Here is an 18797-nt window from a genome sequence, read left to right as displayed (position 1 = left end):
CCATGCTCAGTTGTAGCATATTAATTTACACTGTTTTGCCTCATCTTGCCCTTCATTTCAGTTACTACATGCTGGAAAACAGACCTCGAAACATATATGGGATGGTTTGCTACTCATGCTTGTTGGCGCCTCCTAACACCAAGGAATGTAAGTGTTCGGCAATTTCTGTGCATTTCATCTGGTTTTGACTTAGAATCATCTGGAAGCTCAGTGTGATGATTATTATGTTCAAACAATAAGTCCTTCTGCAGTAAAGCAATTTCTGCTTCCAACTAGCCTTGCCAACAAAGGGAGCAAATGCTGAACATTTGGGGAGAGATCAGAACCTTTGATTTTAGGACCTGCTGTTGTTCAGTTGTGCTCCAGTTTTCATCTGTTAAGACGTCCCATACAGGACTTATTATGGTTACTTAACCAGTAGGTACAGGAAGTCACGAATCTGTGTATTTTTTTAATTCAGTTTCAGGTTAGCTATGAAAAAAACATGGGACACTTTGTAGATCCTAGTAAAAGTGCATCACACCTTTTCATATCCTTTATTTCAAAGTGATACAAGGATTGATGTTGGCATGTGGTAGTCAGCACTGATAAGAAAGCTAATTCTGTAGATTTCATTGCCAAAAGAAGCTGTAGTTTGCTAATTAAAAAAAATGTATGCATATGTGTATGAGAGCCTAGCAGTACCTGTTTGTTTGCATGCCACGTGTGTGCAATGGCTTACCCATCCTTATGCCAGGGAGAGGAAGGACAGCCACACACCAGCACTGTAATGTGGAGGTAACCTCCCAGAAGACTGCTTTCTCCTTTAGGGGGTAAAGAAAATGAGAAAAAGAAAAGGAAAAATGAGGTTCTCTCTGAATGAACAAATTACTTTGACACCTCCTCAGAGAATCTGGAGCAGATCAGGAGAAAAAGCTTCAAAAAAAAAAAACCAACCCAAAACCAACAGACAAAAATGGGTAGTCCCCCAGAGAAACCTGATGCATCTAAAACCAAAATTCTGTCCATGTTCTGTTCTTTTAAAAGTCTTTATCATGAAAAAAATTGCAATATTTTGCCTGCTGGATTTGAAAGCAGAGGTTGACACAAAAGTCACCGAGCATTTATTTGTGTACGTAAATAGTAATTACTGAGTTCAGATGCTGCTGAACTGTGTATCATTGGTGCTCTGCGAGCCGCTTCAAAGGAGGATAGGTCATCAACAGCTACCATCTTTCCTAAAGTGCAAGAGCTCAGGCGAGCCGGGGGATGATTACCACCTTGCAGAGCTCCTGGTGAGCGGTAGCAACCCGGGTGGAGGCATCTCCCTCAACTGTCTGCATGCAAAGAGGCTGCTCTGTTGTAAAGCCGCTCACCCCGCTTGGCTGCAGAAACCCACCCGGTCCTGAGACATGTGCTTCTGCCTGAGACAGCGGGAGTGGGCGAGGGCAGGGTGAGCGTGACTTTGATGAGATAAGGTCTGTATTAGGAGGTGCGGTAAGGGTGCGAGGGAGGACCTGAATGTAAGGTGTGGGAAGGAGGTGGAGAGGTAAGTGAAAACACGAGGTTAGGAGTCTCGGTGGGAGATGAGGGTATACGGTAAGAGGAAAGGATGCGGACACACCGTCTCCTACGTGCATGTGCAGGCTGGCTGCCCCCTTGATGGGAATACAACCATGCCTGCTGCTAGCCGATAGCCAGAAATGAATCACTTCCTCAACTCTGATGGTCTGTCTCAAACATGTGCTGAAATGGGGTTTTAGTAGTATCAAACATGTTGTAGCTTACTGATTTGGCAAGGAACCACCAGAAGATCTTACGGCTATTACTCAATTCAAAAGACAAATCTTTGTCTTTTGTAGGATATCTGGCAGATACTATATATAGTGTGCTTAGTTCTGTGAGGAAAGTATGAATTGCGTAACTGATTAACCACATGCAATTTTTAACTTGACAAACAGAAGAATAAATGTATTTTATCTTTGGGAGGAATTTAGGCAGGTGCATAAACCGACAAATTGACTGGGTACTAAGGTGGGAGAAAACATTAGTCCTGGAAAGAGTAAACATGACCATTTTGATCAAGTCTATGAAACCAACCATTTGATTACAAGTGTTCAAAAAGTGGGAAAGCTTCTTAAAATCCAGATCCCTCAAATCACTAAGCTCAGGTAATTTGGTTTATGACGTCTAAGCCTCTGGACGCTGTTTAGAATGGCAGCTCCCTAATTCGTAGGCAATAGTTTGTACTCCAGATGGAAAATCAGCCTTGCTGCAGGAATCTCTTGAAAGGCTCACTGTTGTTGTGGCAGGCAGCGTAAAATTTGGTATTAGGAAATGATAAATAAATCCTCTTTATCACATGTTTCACTGTCAACAGATTATACCAGTCAGAGCAAAGAAAAGGTGTCATGTCAGTGTTGGACAACGGCATAACTTTTTGAGGTTTGCAGATTCCAAACTCTGAGCACATACCCTTGGTGTGAGCATGCAGTTTCTGTCATATGAAGGATAATATCTGCTCTTTGGTAGGAATGGTTCCTCTACGCAGAACAACTTCTGTGTCACGGCGCTCCTTGCTCACCCCTCTGGCTGTCGTTGTGGAGGACCCAAAAGGCCTTAGAGAACTCCAAAGGGTCCCAGGCATTTTCCGTTCTTTTCTTGAGACTTCAAAATAGGGTTGAACAGTGTTCAGGAGCCTAAACTTTGCCAGGGTGCCTCTCCCCTAGAGCTGCCTTTTCTTCAAACAGTCCCGCATACGGCACACCGCTGGAGAAAGGTGGCCCAACGGGTTGCAAGGCAAAAGAGGTGGCAAATTACTTAAAAATAGGAAACTGGGGGTGACAAGCTCTGGCTTTACACTTCTAGACAGAAGAATGAGGGCAGATAAATCCCGTTTCAGGCCTTCATTAGGTTTGAGATACAGGATTGGAGGACAATGGTGCTCTCCTTAGCTGGAAAAATACCTCGCTGGGGAAGTGCCTGGCCTGCGTCTTACAGAGGGCCGGGAGGAGAGCGAAGCAGGGGATGTGTGCTGCTGCATGGAAACCTGCTCAGAGAATTTGCCTGGCGATACATTATATCTGGCAGAAAAGTATTTGGGTTTGATCAAAGGGTAAACAAACAGCTTTCAACTCCAAGAGCCTGCTGTGCAACTTTCATCTCCTGCACAGTCAATAAACCTTGAAATGGCTGAGGAAACAAGATGAACACCCCGTGTCCCACCATCTGGAAATGTTAGCGTAAAAAGGACTGGAAGTGAGAAAGAAATTCCCTGATGGGCCTGTGTCACCTCTATTTTTTTTTCCTCTCAAGGGACTTGAGACATAAATAGCACAAAATAGCATGGAAAAAAGGGGGAGGAGAGGGAGACATGCCACAGAGGTCAGAGGTTTAATTGAGGCAAACGTATCAGCAGGTTACAGTGTTGAAACTCTCCCTCTGGTTGGGAGCAGGAGTGTTCTGCAGTCTGGGAGGAATACCAGGGGTCAGCGGCAGCTTGTGGGCAATGCGCACGTACGGGGAAGGGGCTGTGCATAAGTGAGCATAAGTTTTTTCTTACTGGGAAAAGGATAAACATCACCGCAAAGACTGCAATTTTTCATATCTTGTGCTCTGTGAAACACCTATGTAAGACTTCTGGGCTCTCAGCACGCAGCTCCCTCAAGTCTACTGTGTAGGAGCACAATGCCAAAACATCAAAGGTGTGAGACCTTCAGCTGTGCATGAAGCAGATCATGAGCCATCAGTGACCCTTGCTGACAGTAAATTGGGATACGATACCTCTGTGATAAATAGCAGCACTGCAAAAAGTAGGGGAGGCAGGTTTCTTATGCAAATCAAAGAATGAAGGTAATGAGCACGAAACCACTTTAAGATGTGGCTTCCCACAGTTAATGGTGCTGGATTTTCTGTCGACACTGTTGGAATTGGAGTTACTTGAGGCCTTTGACTACGTAGAGTGTTTTTGTTGTGTTTTTTTTTCTTTTATCCAATGTAAAAGTATATGCAAAAGACAGAAGATTTAAACCTACATGGAGCTTCTCTGGCAGAGAGCTACAGGTACTGCTGGAAGAGGTTTTGTCTTTTAGCAGCTGCAATTCTCTATCAGTTTATGTATATTAACTCTGCTCTTCTGTTCAAACTTCGATATTTGCCATTTCAGTTCAAAAATGATGGAGGAAGACAAACCCCACTGCAAAAACTTGAAGAACATTTACTTGGAAGTTGTATTTACACAATTACATCAAATATGCAAATCCTTTTCCACTCACAGGTTATTGATCTAGAGAACTTCGGCAATTGATCGAGGGTTTTCTTTTTAATCTACTGTATATATTCATAAATGTGCATGGGCACAAAATAGTATTATTTTCTCTCACCTTTTCTGCTGGTTGTATATGTGAAAACAGATGCAGTAATCAGCCTGTGTAAGTTGTTAAGTCTAACATCTACTGATGATGGCTTAGGAAAATTTAAAAAAAAAGAGAAAAAAAGAAAAACAACAAAGGAAAACATATGTAGTCAAGTTATTTTTTAATTATCAGAGAGCGAATGGCATCTAGAAACAGAAAAGATCATTTTTATTATTGTATCATTAGAACTTCAAAAAGAACTAAACAGACGAGATGGAACAATTGACTAACAGGCTGACGGCTTCGTGTGACGAGTTGTAATTAGGGGGTCACGTCCATACCCGTGTACTGAAGACTGAGAACTCAGCCTCCTTAATTGAAATGCTTAATGCCTAATGCCAAAACCACTTGTATTAGTGAAAAATAATTCTTTCAGAGATTTTTATTTTAACTCTCCATTCTTTGCAATATCACTAATTTTCTTTCCTTGCCAGTTTTGTCCTTTTGTAATACGATCAACATCAGGACTTTTTTTTCCTTCTGTTTCAAATTACCCTTACAAATGAATAGGCTTGTTAGCTGGAGCTAACAAACTTTTCTTTTTTTTTTTTTTTTTTGAGCTGTTTGATCTCTGAACACCCCATTCCTCTTCACATGTGGAATGGGAGAAATGTTGAGGGCAGTGCTTTATTGTTCACTGGTGGTACGGCCTAATTCTCATCCCCTTAGGGTTTGTCTATATTAGGAAAGGAACCTAATCTTAGGACAAAATTGGCCAGCCTCTGCCATAAACCTTCAAGGGGAGGGATCTGAGAAGCAAATATGGGGTTTGCTGTCTTCAGCTGCTGGGAAAGCTGGGCCCAGGTATCATCACTCAGGAGGGCACCCGGTCCCAGTGCAGCCCTCCTGAAAGAAAACTCTGATGACTTTGATGTTTTCACCTGTGCCGGAGCTGCAGGTCCCACAGTCAGCACCACCCGCCCGCGGGAAAGGTTGCGGGTTTCTGCAGCGTCGCTCTGCCCAGGCTCACGAGCTGCAAAGCCTGCAGAGCTGCAGCTTTCCACCACCTGTACAGCCTGGCCACCAAGGCGCAGGCGGAGTGGGAGACTGGCTCCTTGCAGGTCCGTTCTTTTCCTTTTGACGCTTCTGAAGTCACCGTAGTAGGGTTTAAACAGCAATTATCCCCTTCACGTTGCACAGAGAAAGAGGTGATAACACTGAATTCCTGGAGGTAATTCATGAAGCATGTGTCCATGACCTTCCAGTGCTGTGCAATGATTACAGCTCCCAGCACATCCTAAACAAAACTACAACAGATGCAAATAAATTGTCAGACTAAGGCCATGCGGCCTATAATCATCCCCACTTCCCTGCCCTGGCAAAATAAAGAGAGAGAGAAACAGAACAGTTAACGACATTACAGAGAGCACAACAGCATAAAATATTTCCTTTTATGTGTCTGAAGAGTAGTGGTTACTTACAGTGAGAATGACCAGATCGAAAATAATAGTCTGGGGGAACTTTGCTATCACCGTTTTTAGAAGGTTCAATCTCAAGAATTAATTTACTTCATGCTTTTCCTGGTTTAATAACTACTTATGCTAACTGAAGTATCTACCTGTGGCTCCAGGAAATATTAGAGTGACTTGCCTTATAGTATTCTGTATGTCCCCTGAAAATAAAAGACAGTAAAATAAAGAGCAGCCAGGCAATCCTCCGATGTCTAGGATATGCTCTGTTATTAGTGATTTGCAATATTTTCATAGTTGGTTAATGTTTGATTGCTGAAGTCATATGTAGACGCCTTAGAGAGTGGCTTTGCTTTGCTGCTTCAGCTTCCATGACTTTCCAAGTGCACAGGGTTTCCATGTGAAGTGTTGTTTCCTTAAGTTTGAACCCAAACCTTTCGTGTAAGTACCTGAATACAGATTTACATTAATTTGAAAATTCTGACCTCTGCTTTCTAAATACCTAGGTCTTTATTTATGACTAGGTTTAGTTATAATCCAGTTTTCGATTACTTTGTAGCCATAAACTCTACTTTTATTGAATTTCAACTCAATATAATTAATTTATTTTTTATCTCATATTCCAGGCTGCTAGTTACTTATTTGCGTGTGTGCTTTATCTTACTTTGCTCCCGTAGAACTGTCTCAATGATGGCACTTGCAGCTCGGCTGGCAGTAATGAGTATGCATGGCCATTCATAAATGGACCATGGCTGTGAGAAGGGGGATGCATCAGGAGAAAGCAAGCTGCACTCGATGGCAAGAAATAGACACAGATATACACAACGACATTTTTAAAACGCTTCTTTTTTTCAGGATCGCTCTGATAGTCTGTTGTATACACACTTTGGGTATTTTTATAATATGTCATTAAGTATTAAATAAACTTCAAAAAAAGCTGTTGCTAACTATGAGCAGTCCTTTGCATGGACCAGTAAGCTGACACCCACAGCAACATATGTCAGGAGCACATATGGTCTCCTACTACACCAGATTTTATTCACTCACAAACACTTGCAAGGGGACATGTTGGTAAAACCTCCCCTCCCTGTGCCCTCCTCCTCTCACAAATCTGGTAGTTTTGTTCGTCACTTCTTATTGTAAATCTGTTTTGAGACACATGAACAACTGTAATAGTCCTGTTACATAAAGCAGAAAGGTTCTTTGAAACAAAAAAAAATTATTTTATTGCCCAGCATTTGTTCACTATGAGGACAAAAGGCTGACTGCACGGCAATTTAAGTTAAAGCTATCTTTTGAGCTAAAAACCCCCAAACATTCAAATGTGAATACAAGTTCAATTGTTCTTTTAAACAATAAGTATGTTTTTTAAATGAAACTGTAGTTAGACTCCAAGAAAGTTATAACTAAATTACAATTTTTGAATAAAAACATTTATAAAGCAAAAGCTGACCAAACTTCAGTGATAAACTTCTTTCCTAATGTCTTTATCACATTCCTACAATATTACTTACAGGTGTCTAGGAATATAAACCACTCTTTTGCACAGCTATATTACAGCCATCAGTCTTTTTTGTGCTTACAATGGAGTTGTTTCCATATGTTGCGCTGTAGCACCTTAGGATGTCTCTGCCTGAACTATGTCTATGTCTTTATAGATTATGTAAGTGTCATCTATATTGGAACCAGAATTAATAATGTGGTCGGGATGCAAAACTGGATGTGCACAGGAACTACTGACACTGCAGTCATGGTGTACTGCTGGACTGGGAAAAAGCAGCAGCAATGAGTTCTGTTTCTTTTTGCTCACACAAAACCGATATGAACTGAACTTCTGCAGAAGCTGGCATTTTTGGTTCCTCTTGTAGTGCAGGTGCACGAATTGGCACTTTCTTCTAAGCCACATCTAAAGAAAAATCTTGGCTCATAATGAATATGCCAAATTATTAAATTTGATAATAGGCTTAAAATATGCATAACGACTAACTCCCACCTAGGCATATGTAAAAAGCCATCACGTTCTAGCACCAGCCTTGCTTTTGCCATGACAGGCACTACAGAACAAACAAAGTGGCCCCGTTCCCATGCAACTCAAAGAAAATTCTGCACGTAGGCTCTGGAGCTGAATTCGCTCGCTCTTGTGCACGGGAGAGGCTCGTGTGTGTGTGTGTGTGTGTGAGAGAGCGTGCATGCACGGCATGGGCAACACGCCGTATCCTGGTGTGGGGTAGAGCTGGGTGAAGCGTGATGATGATGCTGAATGAAGAACGGATGACTTTCCTCCTTACCCTTCCTGCACTACGTGCTGCTGCGTGACTTCCCACCTTGGAAGGCTCTACTTCCTTTCGCAGACAGGTGAAAACCATGAGGTTAACAATACCAAGCGACTGAAAGATTGATTAGGCAGAAATACTTCAATGACTACATATTTCCGATGAAGGAAAAGAGAGAGAGGAGAGTTGGATAAAACTTGCTTATGGAGGAGACGAGCTGAAGCTTGTTATAAACTCCACGCAGACAAAGCAGCACGGCTTGCCTGGGTTAACTGAACGGCAGCATAAGAAAAGCTATTGTTGACTTGTTGCAGCTTGCAAGAACTGCGCAGGGTTGCAATTGTCTGTAATTGGATTTGCCGGGGGGACTGCAAGAACAGGCGTAAGCTGGGTAGCTGTGGACATGAAGGAAAGTATTGGGCTACAGCATCGGCCATTTACTAAATTTCCTCCATTGTCCAGCCACGATGAGTAAATATACAGGTCGAGACCAAGGGTGACTCACTTCAGTTTTGTGAAGAACTGCTGAAAATTTAACAAATTACCTGTCTTTAACGTCCATTACATGCAGGTGACATCTTCATCTACTGATATCTAGATGCTCTACTCGTATATTGCAGTTTCTGGAGCTCATAACTAATTCTTCTTAGAAGGAAGTCTGGCACAGAGAAAGGACCAGAGGCAAGATTTACATAATCTGCCTGTCATTTACATAATATGAAAAGCATCTGAATTAACAAATTAGTATATTTAAAACTTTATGAAAACACTTCTTCAGTTTAAAAAAAAAAAAAACAATTATAATAAATTAATCCATTTCCTTCCAACAAATGAGGTTTGAAAGGAGTTTTACCATTGTTAAAGAAAATTTCTTTTGAAGACATCTGCAACTCATACTCTGTGGCCACTTTAAGAGTGTACATTTCTCATTCACTCCATGTAGCCATGTTTTATGTTAGGTAATGCTTTTTTTTCTTTTGAGAAAACATTTCTCTTAATTTGAAGAACATGTATATTGCTTTGTTCTTAATCATGGAACATTTCTCAGACTATTCCAGACCGCTAAATTTCCTGTCAAGTTTACCTGGTGGGTTTAATTTCTCGTAATATTTACTAGGTCAAAAGAATGGAACAGTTAGCTCTCAGCTACTCTAGTTGCCAAACTAGCTTGTGGAGCTGTGTGCTGTGTGCACCTTACCAGATGACTGGGACGGTCTTTTGCCTTTAGGTCTGCTGAATCTAATTATCACTGGACTTTTTCCATAGACAGCTAATACAAAGCAGGAGGGATTTCGTACTCCCTCCAAGCCAGAAGGTGTTTTTCAGTGTCTGTTGATAGTAGTTGTTTGCATAACCTGCTTATCAATGATGTTAAAGATTATTTGAGAATGAAGAGAATGTTTTCTCCCAACCCTAATGTTTTTATTCTGTTTTGGAATGCTATGCCAACACCATCCTGTATGAAAGCATTCCGATCAACAGCCTCATTCCCAATAATATTCAGTGTTGTTCGGCATTGTCAAAATATGTTAACTTATGACTTGGCTTACTGCTTTGAAAACTTGGTGTATGACACCATCTGAAAGATTAATATTAACTTTTAAACTTAACTGTAGAATTTAGACATGGAAACCGCTATTGGACAATCTCGCACCTCTGCCAGTATGAAGTGTTCCTTTAAGTTCTCCATTTCACGGTTTTTGTGGATTCCCCCCCTCCTCAGAAGATAGATTTGGGCTGACAGGGGGAATCGTAAGAAACGTACTGCCCAGATAAATTGCAGGAAATTCTAATACTCCCTTTTATGATAGTACAGCTCCAAGGAACAGACTATTATTTGTCACCTTTCCTAGGTTTTCCTGTGACATCGTGGGGGTTTGCATACCATCAGAGTTTCACAGTGATCCTGCTAGTGAAGGATGCTTGTGAGAAGCACGAATTTGATGAGCCTACCAGCTGGGACTTGGGTCTGCAGTTGCAAATAATGGAGCGGGGGCTGTAAACAGTTTGAGTCATCAACTGGGTCCTGGAAAACTTTCTGCTACCCAGGACAGATCTGTCATACGGGAATCTTTATATAACAGTTGGCCCAGTGTGTGCGTCTGAAGATGCTTAGGTTTCTTCTAATAACCGTTCAGGAGCTTTGACTTCTTCCCCTTCCTCTAGATGCTATGCGAAAATGTATTCTATAACACGATTTTCGACATGATAGAAATGAAACCAAACTAAGTAAAGGCTCTCTTTACTTGGGCCAAGCTATTGCTTTGACTGGACAAAGTAACTGTGGAAGTTTATTGCATTTCTGTTTGTATTGCAGGTGCGGGGGCTACCTCTGGCGTTTCAGCCATTTTCCCAAGTACCTCTGGCACAAGCACTTTCTCACCTTACCAGCATGCTCACAAAGGTAAGAATGCATTCACAGGTTTAATTTAGCAGCTGTTTGTTTTGCAAATATCATCAACAAAGTGCAACCAAACTGAAAATATCTATTGTGAATTTCATTGCCCCTATTTCCAGATTTGTAAAACTGCTATTGAAAATAATTCAGAATGCTTTTTTATTTCTTGATTAATCAGCACCACTGTTTTAGTCTTAAAATGGATTTGAACTGTACTCAGTAATGCAAGCAATAAATTTAGCTCATTATTTGTAGCCATACAGAAATGGCACTATGCCTCAGCAAAGCTTAGCTTAGACTGGCGAAAATAATTTAATGCACAAATATGGCCAGTCTCTTACTGAGCTAACATAAACAGTTCTCCAGCATGATTATTAGGTTTCAAAAATATGTGAACCTGAGAAGACACAACAGGAAAGATGCAGTTAATGAGGTACTGACAATGCTGATCTTCCCGGTATTGTCTGGAAACGTGATCGTGAGGATCACGTTTTCCGAAAAATTAAAGATTTCATGCATTTTAGCATATCTATAATTTTCTGCATCTTTTTGTGCCTTTTCAATTCTAGTGTTTCGCATCCAAATTCTGCTTCTGAATACCTTTTCACATACGTTATTTTAAATTCGCCTTCTAGCCATGCTGTGTTTTAAGTCTCGGTTAGAAAAACATCAGTCTTTCCACATGTGCATTGTGTTTTCCTTTTTACTGCAAAGCTTTTGAGGCAGCCATAGTTATCAACGGTCATTTTAGCTCTCATCCCCGTTGTTTTTTGTTTTTTTTTTTTCTCTTCAATGCTGTTTCACAGAATACAGTGTTAGGAAAGTTGCTACTCTTGCTTACATACAGCTTCCTATATTATTAGTAGATAATATAATTTCCTACACCTTTGTATCTAATGGATCATGTCATCAAATATTTTTATGAATACTGTTAATTGGTTATTGCAGCATAAATGTCACGATTTTGAAAAACTGTTAAAAAGTTTGCCTTTGAGATATAACACTAAGTTTTTCAATGCTTAACAAGTAACCAAGACTCAGATCAACTAAACGAGTATGCAAAATGTAAGTGTAGACCAGACCACAAACTGTTAACTGTTCTCTGATCCCGAGTTGTTCCTTTATGAAAATATTCTTTTGCTTATTCCAGCAGATCTTTCAGGACAAGGACATCTGGCTACAGCTCTTATAATTGCAATGTCTACCATCTTCATAATGGCTATTGCCATTGTCCTCATCATCATGTTTTACATTGTGAAAACAAAACCTTCTGCTCAAGGTAGTTGTTCAGCACATGAAATTTTAGCTGCAAATGCTATTTTTAGATAGCTTCTGAGAATAATTAGTGTTATATTTTTATATTCTAGCCTGTTGCAAGAGCCACTCAGTAAAAAATGTCGAAGCTCAGGCTAACACACAAGAAGAGAAGAAAGAAGTGCAAGGTACAAGTTGCTTTAGTTTTGCTTTTTCTGTGCAAGACAGCATTGGGCTTAAATACCCTTAATGCATTTCTCTTAATTACAATTTCTCCCTTGAATTGTATAAAATCCACGTCAGTTTACTAAAGAATTGTGTATAATAGTTTTTGTACTTCCAGAATGTCACTTAATCCTCTGATAGCAATTAAAAAGGTAGCAGAGAGATTTACGTTTGCAGTAAGGTTGCCAGCAGAACCAGCTCCTGAGACAAAACACTGGTTTGGAAACTCATTGCCAATTTAAATTTCTCTTGTTGATCTACAGATAATGTTGTGATATTCTCTGAGAAAGAAGAGTTTGAAAAACTTACAGCAACTCCAGCTAAGGCTGTTAAAAGGTGGGTAAAAGATAAATATACTTCCAGTTTGACAGAAGTGGGGGAGGGACATAGTCACCATTCATCCTGCTACAGAGGAATACATGAAGAATGAAATAGAAGGAATTAGCACCAAGATTTTCAAGTCTATCAGACCAAGGAATAACCTGTCAATGGGAAAGTCGCAGCTGTTAGAGTTTCTGGCAGAGCTAAGGTGACCATGGCCACCTTACCTTAAAACCTTACCTTGAGCACTATGTGCTCTGGGTCACAGCCCACTCAGACCCCTGTGCTGCCCCTGTGCTTTCAACCTTTTACAGCGCGAACAGGGAGTTAAACGGGTATGCTGGTAGTTTGCTGCAGCAGGGAAAAGACTAGATGCCTTAGTAGGCTTTTCCTCCTCCGGTTTCTAAGAGAGGACGACAGATGTTACCAAAGAGAAACCTGTGTCCTCCCCACTCCCTCTGTGACCAGTTCATCAGCTCTCGGGGCTCCATCTCCGGGACCTGAGTGCTGCTCTCGCATACGTGCCGTTAGTAACGTTCCCCTTCACTTTCAGGCAGGAGGAGCAAAAATAGCTGCTCCGGGTCTTAAGGAAACTCCTTGTCCGTAGCGTTACCTGGGTGTGACAGTTTCCTCACCTTGTGTCTGCCTGGCGGCCAAGCCTGGCTGGCTAACACGATTAAGGTGGGCTAAACACTGTCCTCAGTGCAAAATCCCCCTATAAAAGGATTCTTGCAAGACATGCGTGACTGTGTAACGTGGTGGGCATTGTACGTACACCCTGGGCAGGTGAATGCAGTTACATTCACAGGATTCCGGAGGAAAGGCATTTTAAAAAATGGCAAACACTTTTATTCCGTTACGCTAGCATAGCAAAAAGGAGATGATTGGAGTCAACCCATGAGAGACTTCACTCAGATAACTGTATCCTTCATTTTACAGTGAAAATGATGCATCTTCTGAGAATGAACGCCTTTTAAGTCGTAGTATGGATAGTGATGAAGAAGCTGCAGTTGACAAACAAGGGACTCCAGAGAGATGCTTGTTATCTTTAGTGCATTTGGCCAGAGATAAATCTTCTACAAGCAATAAATCAACTGGGGTAAGGCTATTTTGAGACTTAAAAATTGAGATGATTTTTCTGTGTTGGTTTTTTTTTTTAAGAAAAGAGTATACAAGCTATCACCCCCAAAAATGCATTATAGTGCAGACCAGAGTAATTTACAAGAGCTTCTCCAGACAAATTTATTATAGAATCTCCTTTGCATGTATGTCTATCTATCTATCTATATATCATAGAATCATAGAATAGTTTGGGTTGTTCAGGGCTGAAAACCAAATTTCCTGCAAGAGTAATAACACTGCTTTTCTGAGTATTATATTTTATAGTCTAAAGAAAGAAAAAACAAATAACAGCAAACTCCCAATTTAGCTAATGCTGATATAACTAACCCTGATGCTACATTTACCACAGAAAATCCAAGACAGTAAAATAATGCAAAAGCACGGCTGGCTTCACACGGCAGCGTAGCACCCGAGTGCCTTGACCCAATAGCATCGGTATTTCTATGCCACAGACTTTTCAATAATATCCAGAAAGAAAAAACAAATAACAGCAAACTCCCAATTTAGCTAATGCTGATATAACTAACCCTGATGCTACATTTACCACAGAAAATCCAAGACAGTAAAATAATGCAAAAGCACGGCTGGCTTCACACGGCAGCGTAGCACCCGAGTGCCTTGACCCAATAGCATCGGTATTTCTATGCCACAGACTTTTCAATAATATCCAGTGTTGTGCTTGGTTTTTCAGGATAATTTTGAAAAACATATAGGTGCTTTGACGGTCACTCCTGTGCTCTGAAGGACACTGTAAATCCACTGTTTGTTTTGCTGTGGAAGGCCTTCACTTCTTCCTGCTGTTTTTTTTCAGGGCGTTTTATCTCACTTGGAGTATTTCAAGGCATAGTCAAGGCCACACCTCACCCACACAACTTTTTAGTTTATATTAACATGAAAGTATCCTTAAAAAGAAAGTGTCTGCTCGGATTTTTTTTATATTTTTAGTACTTCAAAAATAATTTACAAATGGCAATACCTAGGACAAAATCGCATCATTAATATCAAACATCATTTTAAGAATAAAATGCATCTTTTCATGTTTTAAATTGTTGGGGTGGTTCAGATCGCTACTTTCTAAAATAACTCATTTTTCAGCTGAGACCAGACACACAACGTCTCAACACAAGAGAAATGTTTTTCTAGGTGTAGACAGTTATGACCATCTGAAAATAACTTACTACTCCAATGCTCACATTTTAAAATTCAGTTTTCTGAGGTCTCTCTAAATATCCAGCTTTATCATACTTCTGTATGCACTGGCTTGAAATTGGATAATGCAAGTTGGGTATGCTTGAAATCAAAACATTTAATAAGAAGTGGATTACCTTCTAAAGACCATATATAATAGATATATTCTCCAGAGTGATTTAGATAGATAGCTCATAAGCACATCTGAAGCATGAACTATTTCTTCCAGACCTTCTGTTCTAATGTACTCCTCATGGACTGAAGCCTGCTGACAAGGCTGAAGACAAAGTTTTCAATAAAAGTGCAGATTGCATCAAGATCCTCTGCTCCATAGCTAAGATTTCACAATTAAGCCAGTCGCCAAAAGTTAGAAAAGAAGTAATTTGCTTCAGGATGGAGATTAAGTAACATTTCTAGTACAGGAAAGAGTATTAAGTAGCTGTTGGATGAGGGTGAAGGAAGTTGAACGCCTGCTCTTATCCAAGTCTGCTCCTTCCTCGTTAAAACAAAAACCATTATGCAATGAGCTACCACATGGAGGATCCTCAGGCTCAACTTTACCTGTTTGCTTTCAGCATAAGCTTTACAAATCCCCCATCTTCTGGCTGTGGTAAAAAGAGCATCCTGCCTAATTCTTCATGGGCATGGAGTTATTTAACCTCCCTCCTTGCCCTAAAAATGAGAGGAGAATGAAAATAAGCATCCAACAGTTTGCTTAGGAGGCGTTTTCATAAATCCCATTAAAATAAAATTTCCTGTTTACAAGGTTCTGAAACAGCTAATCCAAGCCTACAACAGCAACACAACCGATTAAGCAGATGTAAATTATACCAAGAATATGTGAACGACAATCAGCGTCTGCACTGCATTGCCCTGCGATGCCACACACTTGCACAGTGTCCGCGCCTGCGAGACAGGCTTCGTTCGGGTGGAGCAGCCACTCTGTGGTCTACAGCTGCAAGTCTATTAATCCAAATCATTGATGTGCCTTGCCCTTTTAGAGCCCAAATAAAATGAGAAAAATCTTTCCACAAAACAAAATAGTGAAAGCTGAGCTTTTTTCTAGCCTGGTTTGCAGTGGAAAGTGGCGAATTTGTGGAGATAATGCTAGAGTCCTATCAAAAAGACAGCTTTTCAGACAGCTCAGTCCTAATGAGAGCTGGCAGAGGGATGACAATTCCAGTCCTTGAGAACTCATGACATTTTGACATTTGTTTTCACTGCACATTGGATCCGAAGCCAAACCTTGATAATATTTTTGCTAAATGAAACTGTATCAAAATGTCCATTTTCAGCTTGGAAAATGTCAGGTTTTCAGTCTGAGTTTCTTTCTTGTCAAAAATGACTAGAGCACCCTGGACCTCAGATTTTCCCTGTCCAAAGCTTCACTGTTTGGTTTTTTTTTAATCTATCTGTAAAATGTTTCAGATTCAAACAGGCAATATAACGTGGAAGAAAATACATTCAATTAGTAATACGCTAAGTAGTTCTGCATCAGATGACAGAAAGGAAGATCGCCTCCTCTCCAGTCCTCTTAGATTACTGGAAGAAGGCAATTTCAGTCTGAATTTAATTCCCTGCGGCCAGTCCTGTCCTGGTTTACCTGGACATCCCTGCATTAATTGCCTGCATGCGTGGTATTGCGTTTGTCTTCATTGTCAAGAGTTTGCTTCAGTCTGAAAAAGAAATAAAATATACAAACACTTGGAACAGAAAAGTAATTGATCTAAAAAAAGACTAGAAGATGGAAAGAAAGACCTCTAGCAGTGGAGAGTAAAATCAGAAATAGGTTTACGCTTCACGGAATAATTGTTGTGTCCTTTTCTTTGAGTCTTCAAAAGGGACCCTTGAGGACATTATGTGATAACCCCTAGCGCCATGAAATGAGGATCTCCCACAGGTTTTCCACTGCTGTCTGCTAATTGTTTACTCCCATGACTGAAAAATTAATGAAATAAAAATCTTCTCATTTAGATACAAAGTCGAAGGAAAAAGATACTTGACGTGTATGCTAACGTATGCGATGTTGCGGAAGGTGAGTGTACAAAACTTGCACCTATACTAACAGCACAAAATTAGATCACAAGCGTTTGCTATAGAACAAGAAAGGCCTCTGCCTTCCTATGGAAAGGAGAAAGTCCCAATCCAGAAGAGACGCTCTGAAGGCAGATTTGTTCTCACTTGCCAGGAAGCACCGTGGTGCCCTGACCCCGGGAGCTGTCCGGGCTGGGCTTGGGCTGGAGCGCGCCTCGGCTTCTCTCCAGGCGTGCGCACAGCCTGCCTTCCTTCCTATGGAGCGCAGGGAGGGTAGCGCTGGCTCGTGTCGGGACACGCACGCAGGCCAAGGTGCGGAGAAGCACTCTGGCATCCCCCATCTAGAGGAAACCTGTTTGATTTATTGGTTTAGTCTCTTGGATAACAGATAGAAATTAGCTCCTCGTATGAAAGTGTGATTTAGGGAGGGTCGGGATTGCGTTTCAGACACAAGTCTCGACGTACTCTGCTTCTCTAAATGCTGTCCCACTTCTCACGACAAAAAGTGGTGTTTCCGAGTAAGTCAGCGTTTAAGTGTTTCAACCCTCTTTACCACTTGACTACCTGGACTGTTTTGGCGGAAAAGACATGAATTAATTTCCCTGCAGAACAGAATTTGCTCCCCACACTCACACATTTTGTGTGCATGTGTGTGTGTGTGCTTTTGAGTTTTCTGTGGTTCAGGGAGCTCTATCTCCCACCAAATTACTGCTGTTGAGTATGAAGCAGGAAAACTACAGAAGCAAAAGACTGGTTTTGGAAAAACGCTGTAGCTGATTCTCTCCTCTATTCTGTGACCATGAGTACGTAGGAAAAACGTCCAGGAAAAAATAGCTTTGTTAAATCCTCTCTAGAGATTCAGTAATAGTAATGACAGTCGAGCACTTGCAGGGACTTTTACGCTTGCAAGCATCTGGCGTCATTGCTTCACCTCACTCCTCACATTCCTACAAGGGCAACTTTCAATTACAGAGATGTTACAGCAGCTGCTGGTGACAGACTCAGGGAAGGGTCAGAGCTGTCTCTCGAGCTCAAACACCGTGCCTGACACGCAGAGGTGTATTAATGGAGCTGCTTACTAGGGATATGCTTGCAATATACTTTTTCTAACAGCTAGTAAATTGTTGAAGGAAGGAGCAGTACCACGGGAATTCATACAACCCATCTAATACTTCTTTCCCAGACAACTTTTTACCCTAATTATTGTACCCTACTGTCACTAGGAAGAATTAATTTGGTAATATACAGTAATCACTCTGGAGCTAGACATGGACTAGCACTTAAAGATTTTAGCTGTACTTATTGCTAACAGTTTATACTGTAGCACTTTAATAAATGTCTTGAATAGTCAAGACTCGTGCACAGAGCCATCCGGCAATAAACACCTCGCTTTTTGCAGGTCTGAGCCCTACGGAGCTGCCATTTGATTGCCTGGAGAAGACCAGCCGAATGCTCAGCTCGACCTACAACACAGAAAAAGCCATAGTGAAAACGTGGCGCCACCTTGCCGAGAGCTTTGGACTGAAGAGAGATGAGATAGGTGGTATGACAGATGGCATGCAGCTATTTGATCGCATCAGCACAGCAGGTTACAGCATCCCAGAACTGCTAACCAAACTGGTGCAAATCGAGCGGCTGGATGCTGTCGAATCCTTGTGTGCGGATATTCTGGAGTGGGCACAAGCAATGCCAGCTCCTGAACCAGCAGGGACATCCTGACATGCCTGCCTGGGACCTGCGCTTCCACGTCACCTGCAAGAACCATGATTCCAGCAAGCACCTCGTCAAAGACTTTGGACAAAAGACCATTGAGGTTTCTTCTATATAATCGCTCCCGATAACCAACGGGAAGCTATTCTCTTCGACTTCTAAAAAAAGTGAAGTTACACATCTACCAAAACAAGACCAGAAATCTCCCAAGAAGCTTGGTATGAAACATGTCATTAAACAAAACGATCACGTTAAACAGTTACCGATAATAACTGTTTAAGTGGACACAGAAACATCCATTTTGCAGTCTGTGTATGAATATATGTGCAGATAACCCTGCTGATACCCTTCCTGCCTGGCCTTCAAGAAAGCCATTGAATTGCTCTCTGAAAATATTCCTGTCTCTTAGGGCTTCGTTCAACAGTTTAATAGTTACAGTCAAAAGCAGTACCACAGCTACAGTATCAAT

The 18797-nt window shown here is 41.2% G+C and overlaps 1 protein-coding gene across 2 annotated transcripts in view; it reads left to right on the top strand.

Annotated features, from left to right (window-relative positions):
* The window catches only part of EDAR (ectodysplasin A receptor), a 25299-nt gene extending 6962 nt beyond the window's left edge, over positions 1 to 18337 (top strand). The window contains exons 4-11 of one of the 2 annotated variants that reach the window (XM_009586405.1): positions 62 to 147; positions 10394 to 10480; positions 11625 to 11753; positions 11842 to 11916; positions 12217 to 12289; positions 13214 to 13373; positions 16559 to 16619; positions 18018 to 18337. In XM_009586405.1, coding sequence (XP_009584700.1) covers positions 62 to 147; positions 10394 to 10480; positions 11625 to 11753; positions 11842 to 11916; positions 12217 to 12289; positions 13214 to 13373; positions 16559 to 16619; positions 18018 to 18337 — 991 coding nt within the window. The remainder of the gene's footprint in view (positions 1 to 61; positions 148 to 10393; positions 10481 to 11624; positions 11754 to 11841; positions 11917 to 12216; positions 12290 to 13213; positions 13374 to 16558; positions 16620 to 18017) is intronic. The other variant, XM_009586406.1, reaches the window with a different exon arrangement.
* The last annotated feature ends 460 nt before the right edge of the window (positions 18338 to 18797 follow it).

Source organism: Fulmarus glacialis, unplaced genomic scaffold (genome assembly GCF_000690835.1).
Source record: "Fulmarus glacialis isolate BGI_N327 unplaced genomic scaffold, ASM69083v1 scaffold5861, whole genome shotgun sequence".
Classification (NCBI taxonomy): Eukaryota; Metazoa; Chordata; class Aves; order Procellariiformes; family Procellariidae; genus Fulmarus; species Fulmarus glacialis.
Note: the sequence above shows the minus strand (reverse complement) of the source record. Positions and strands in the feature narration are given on the sequence as shown.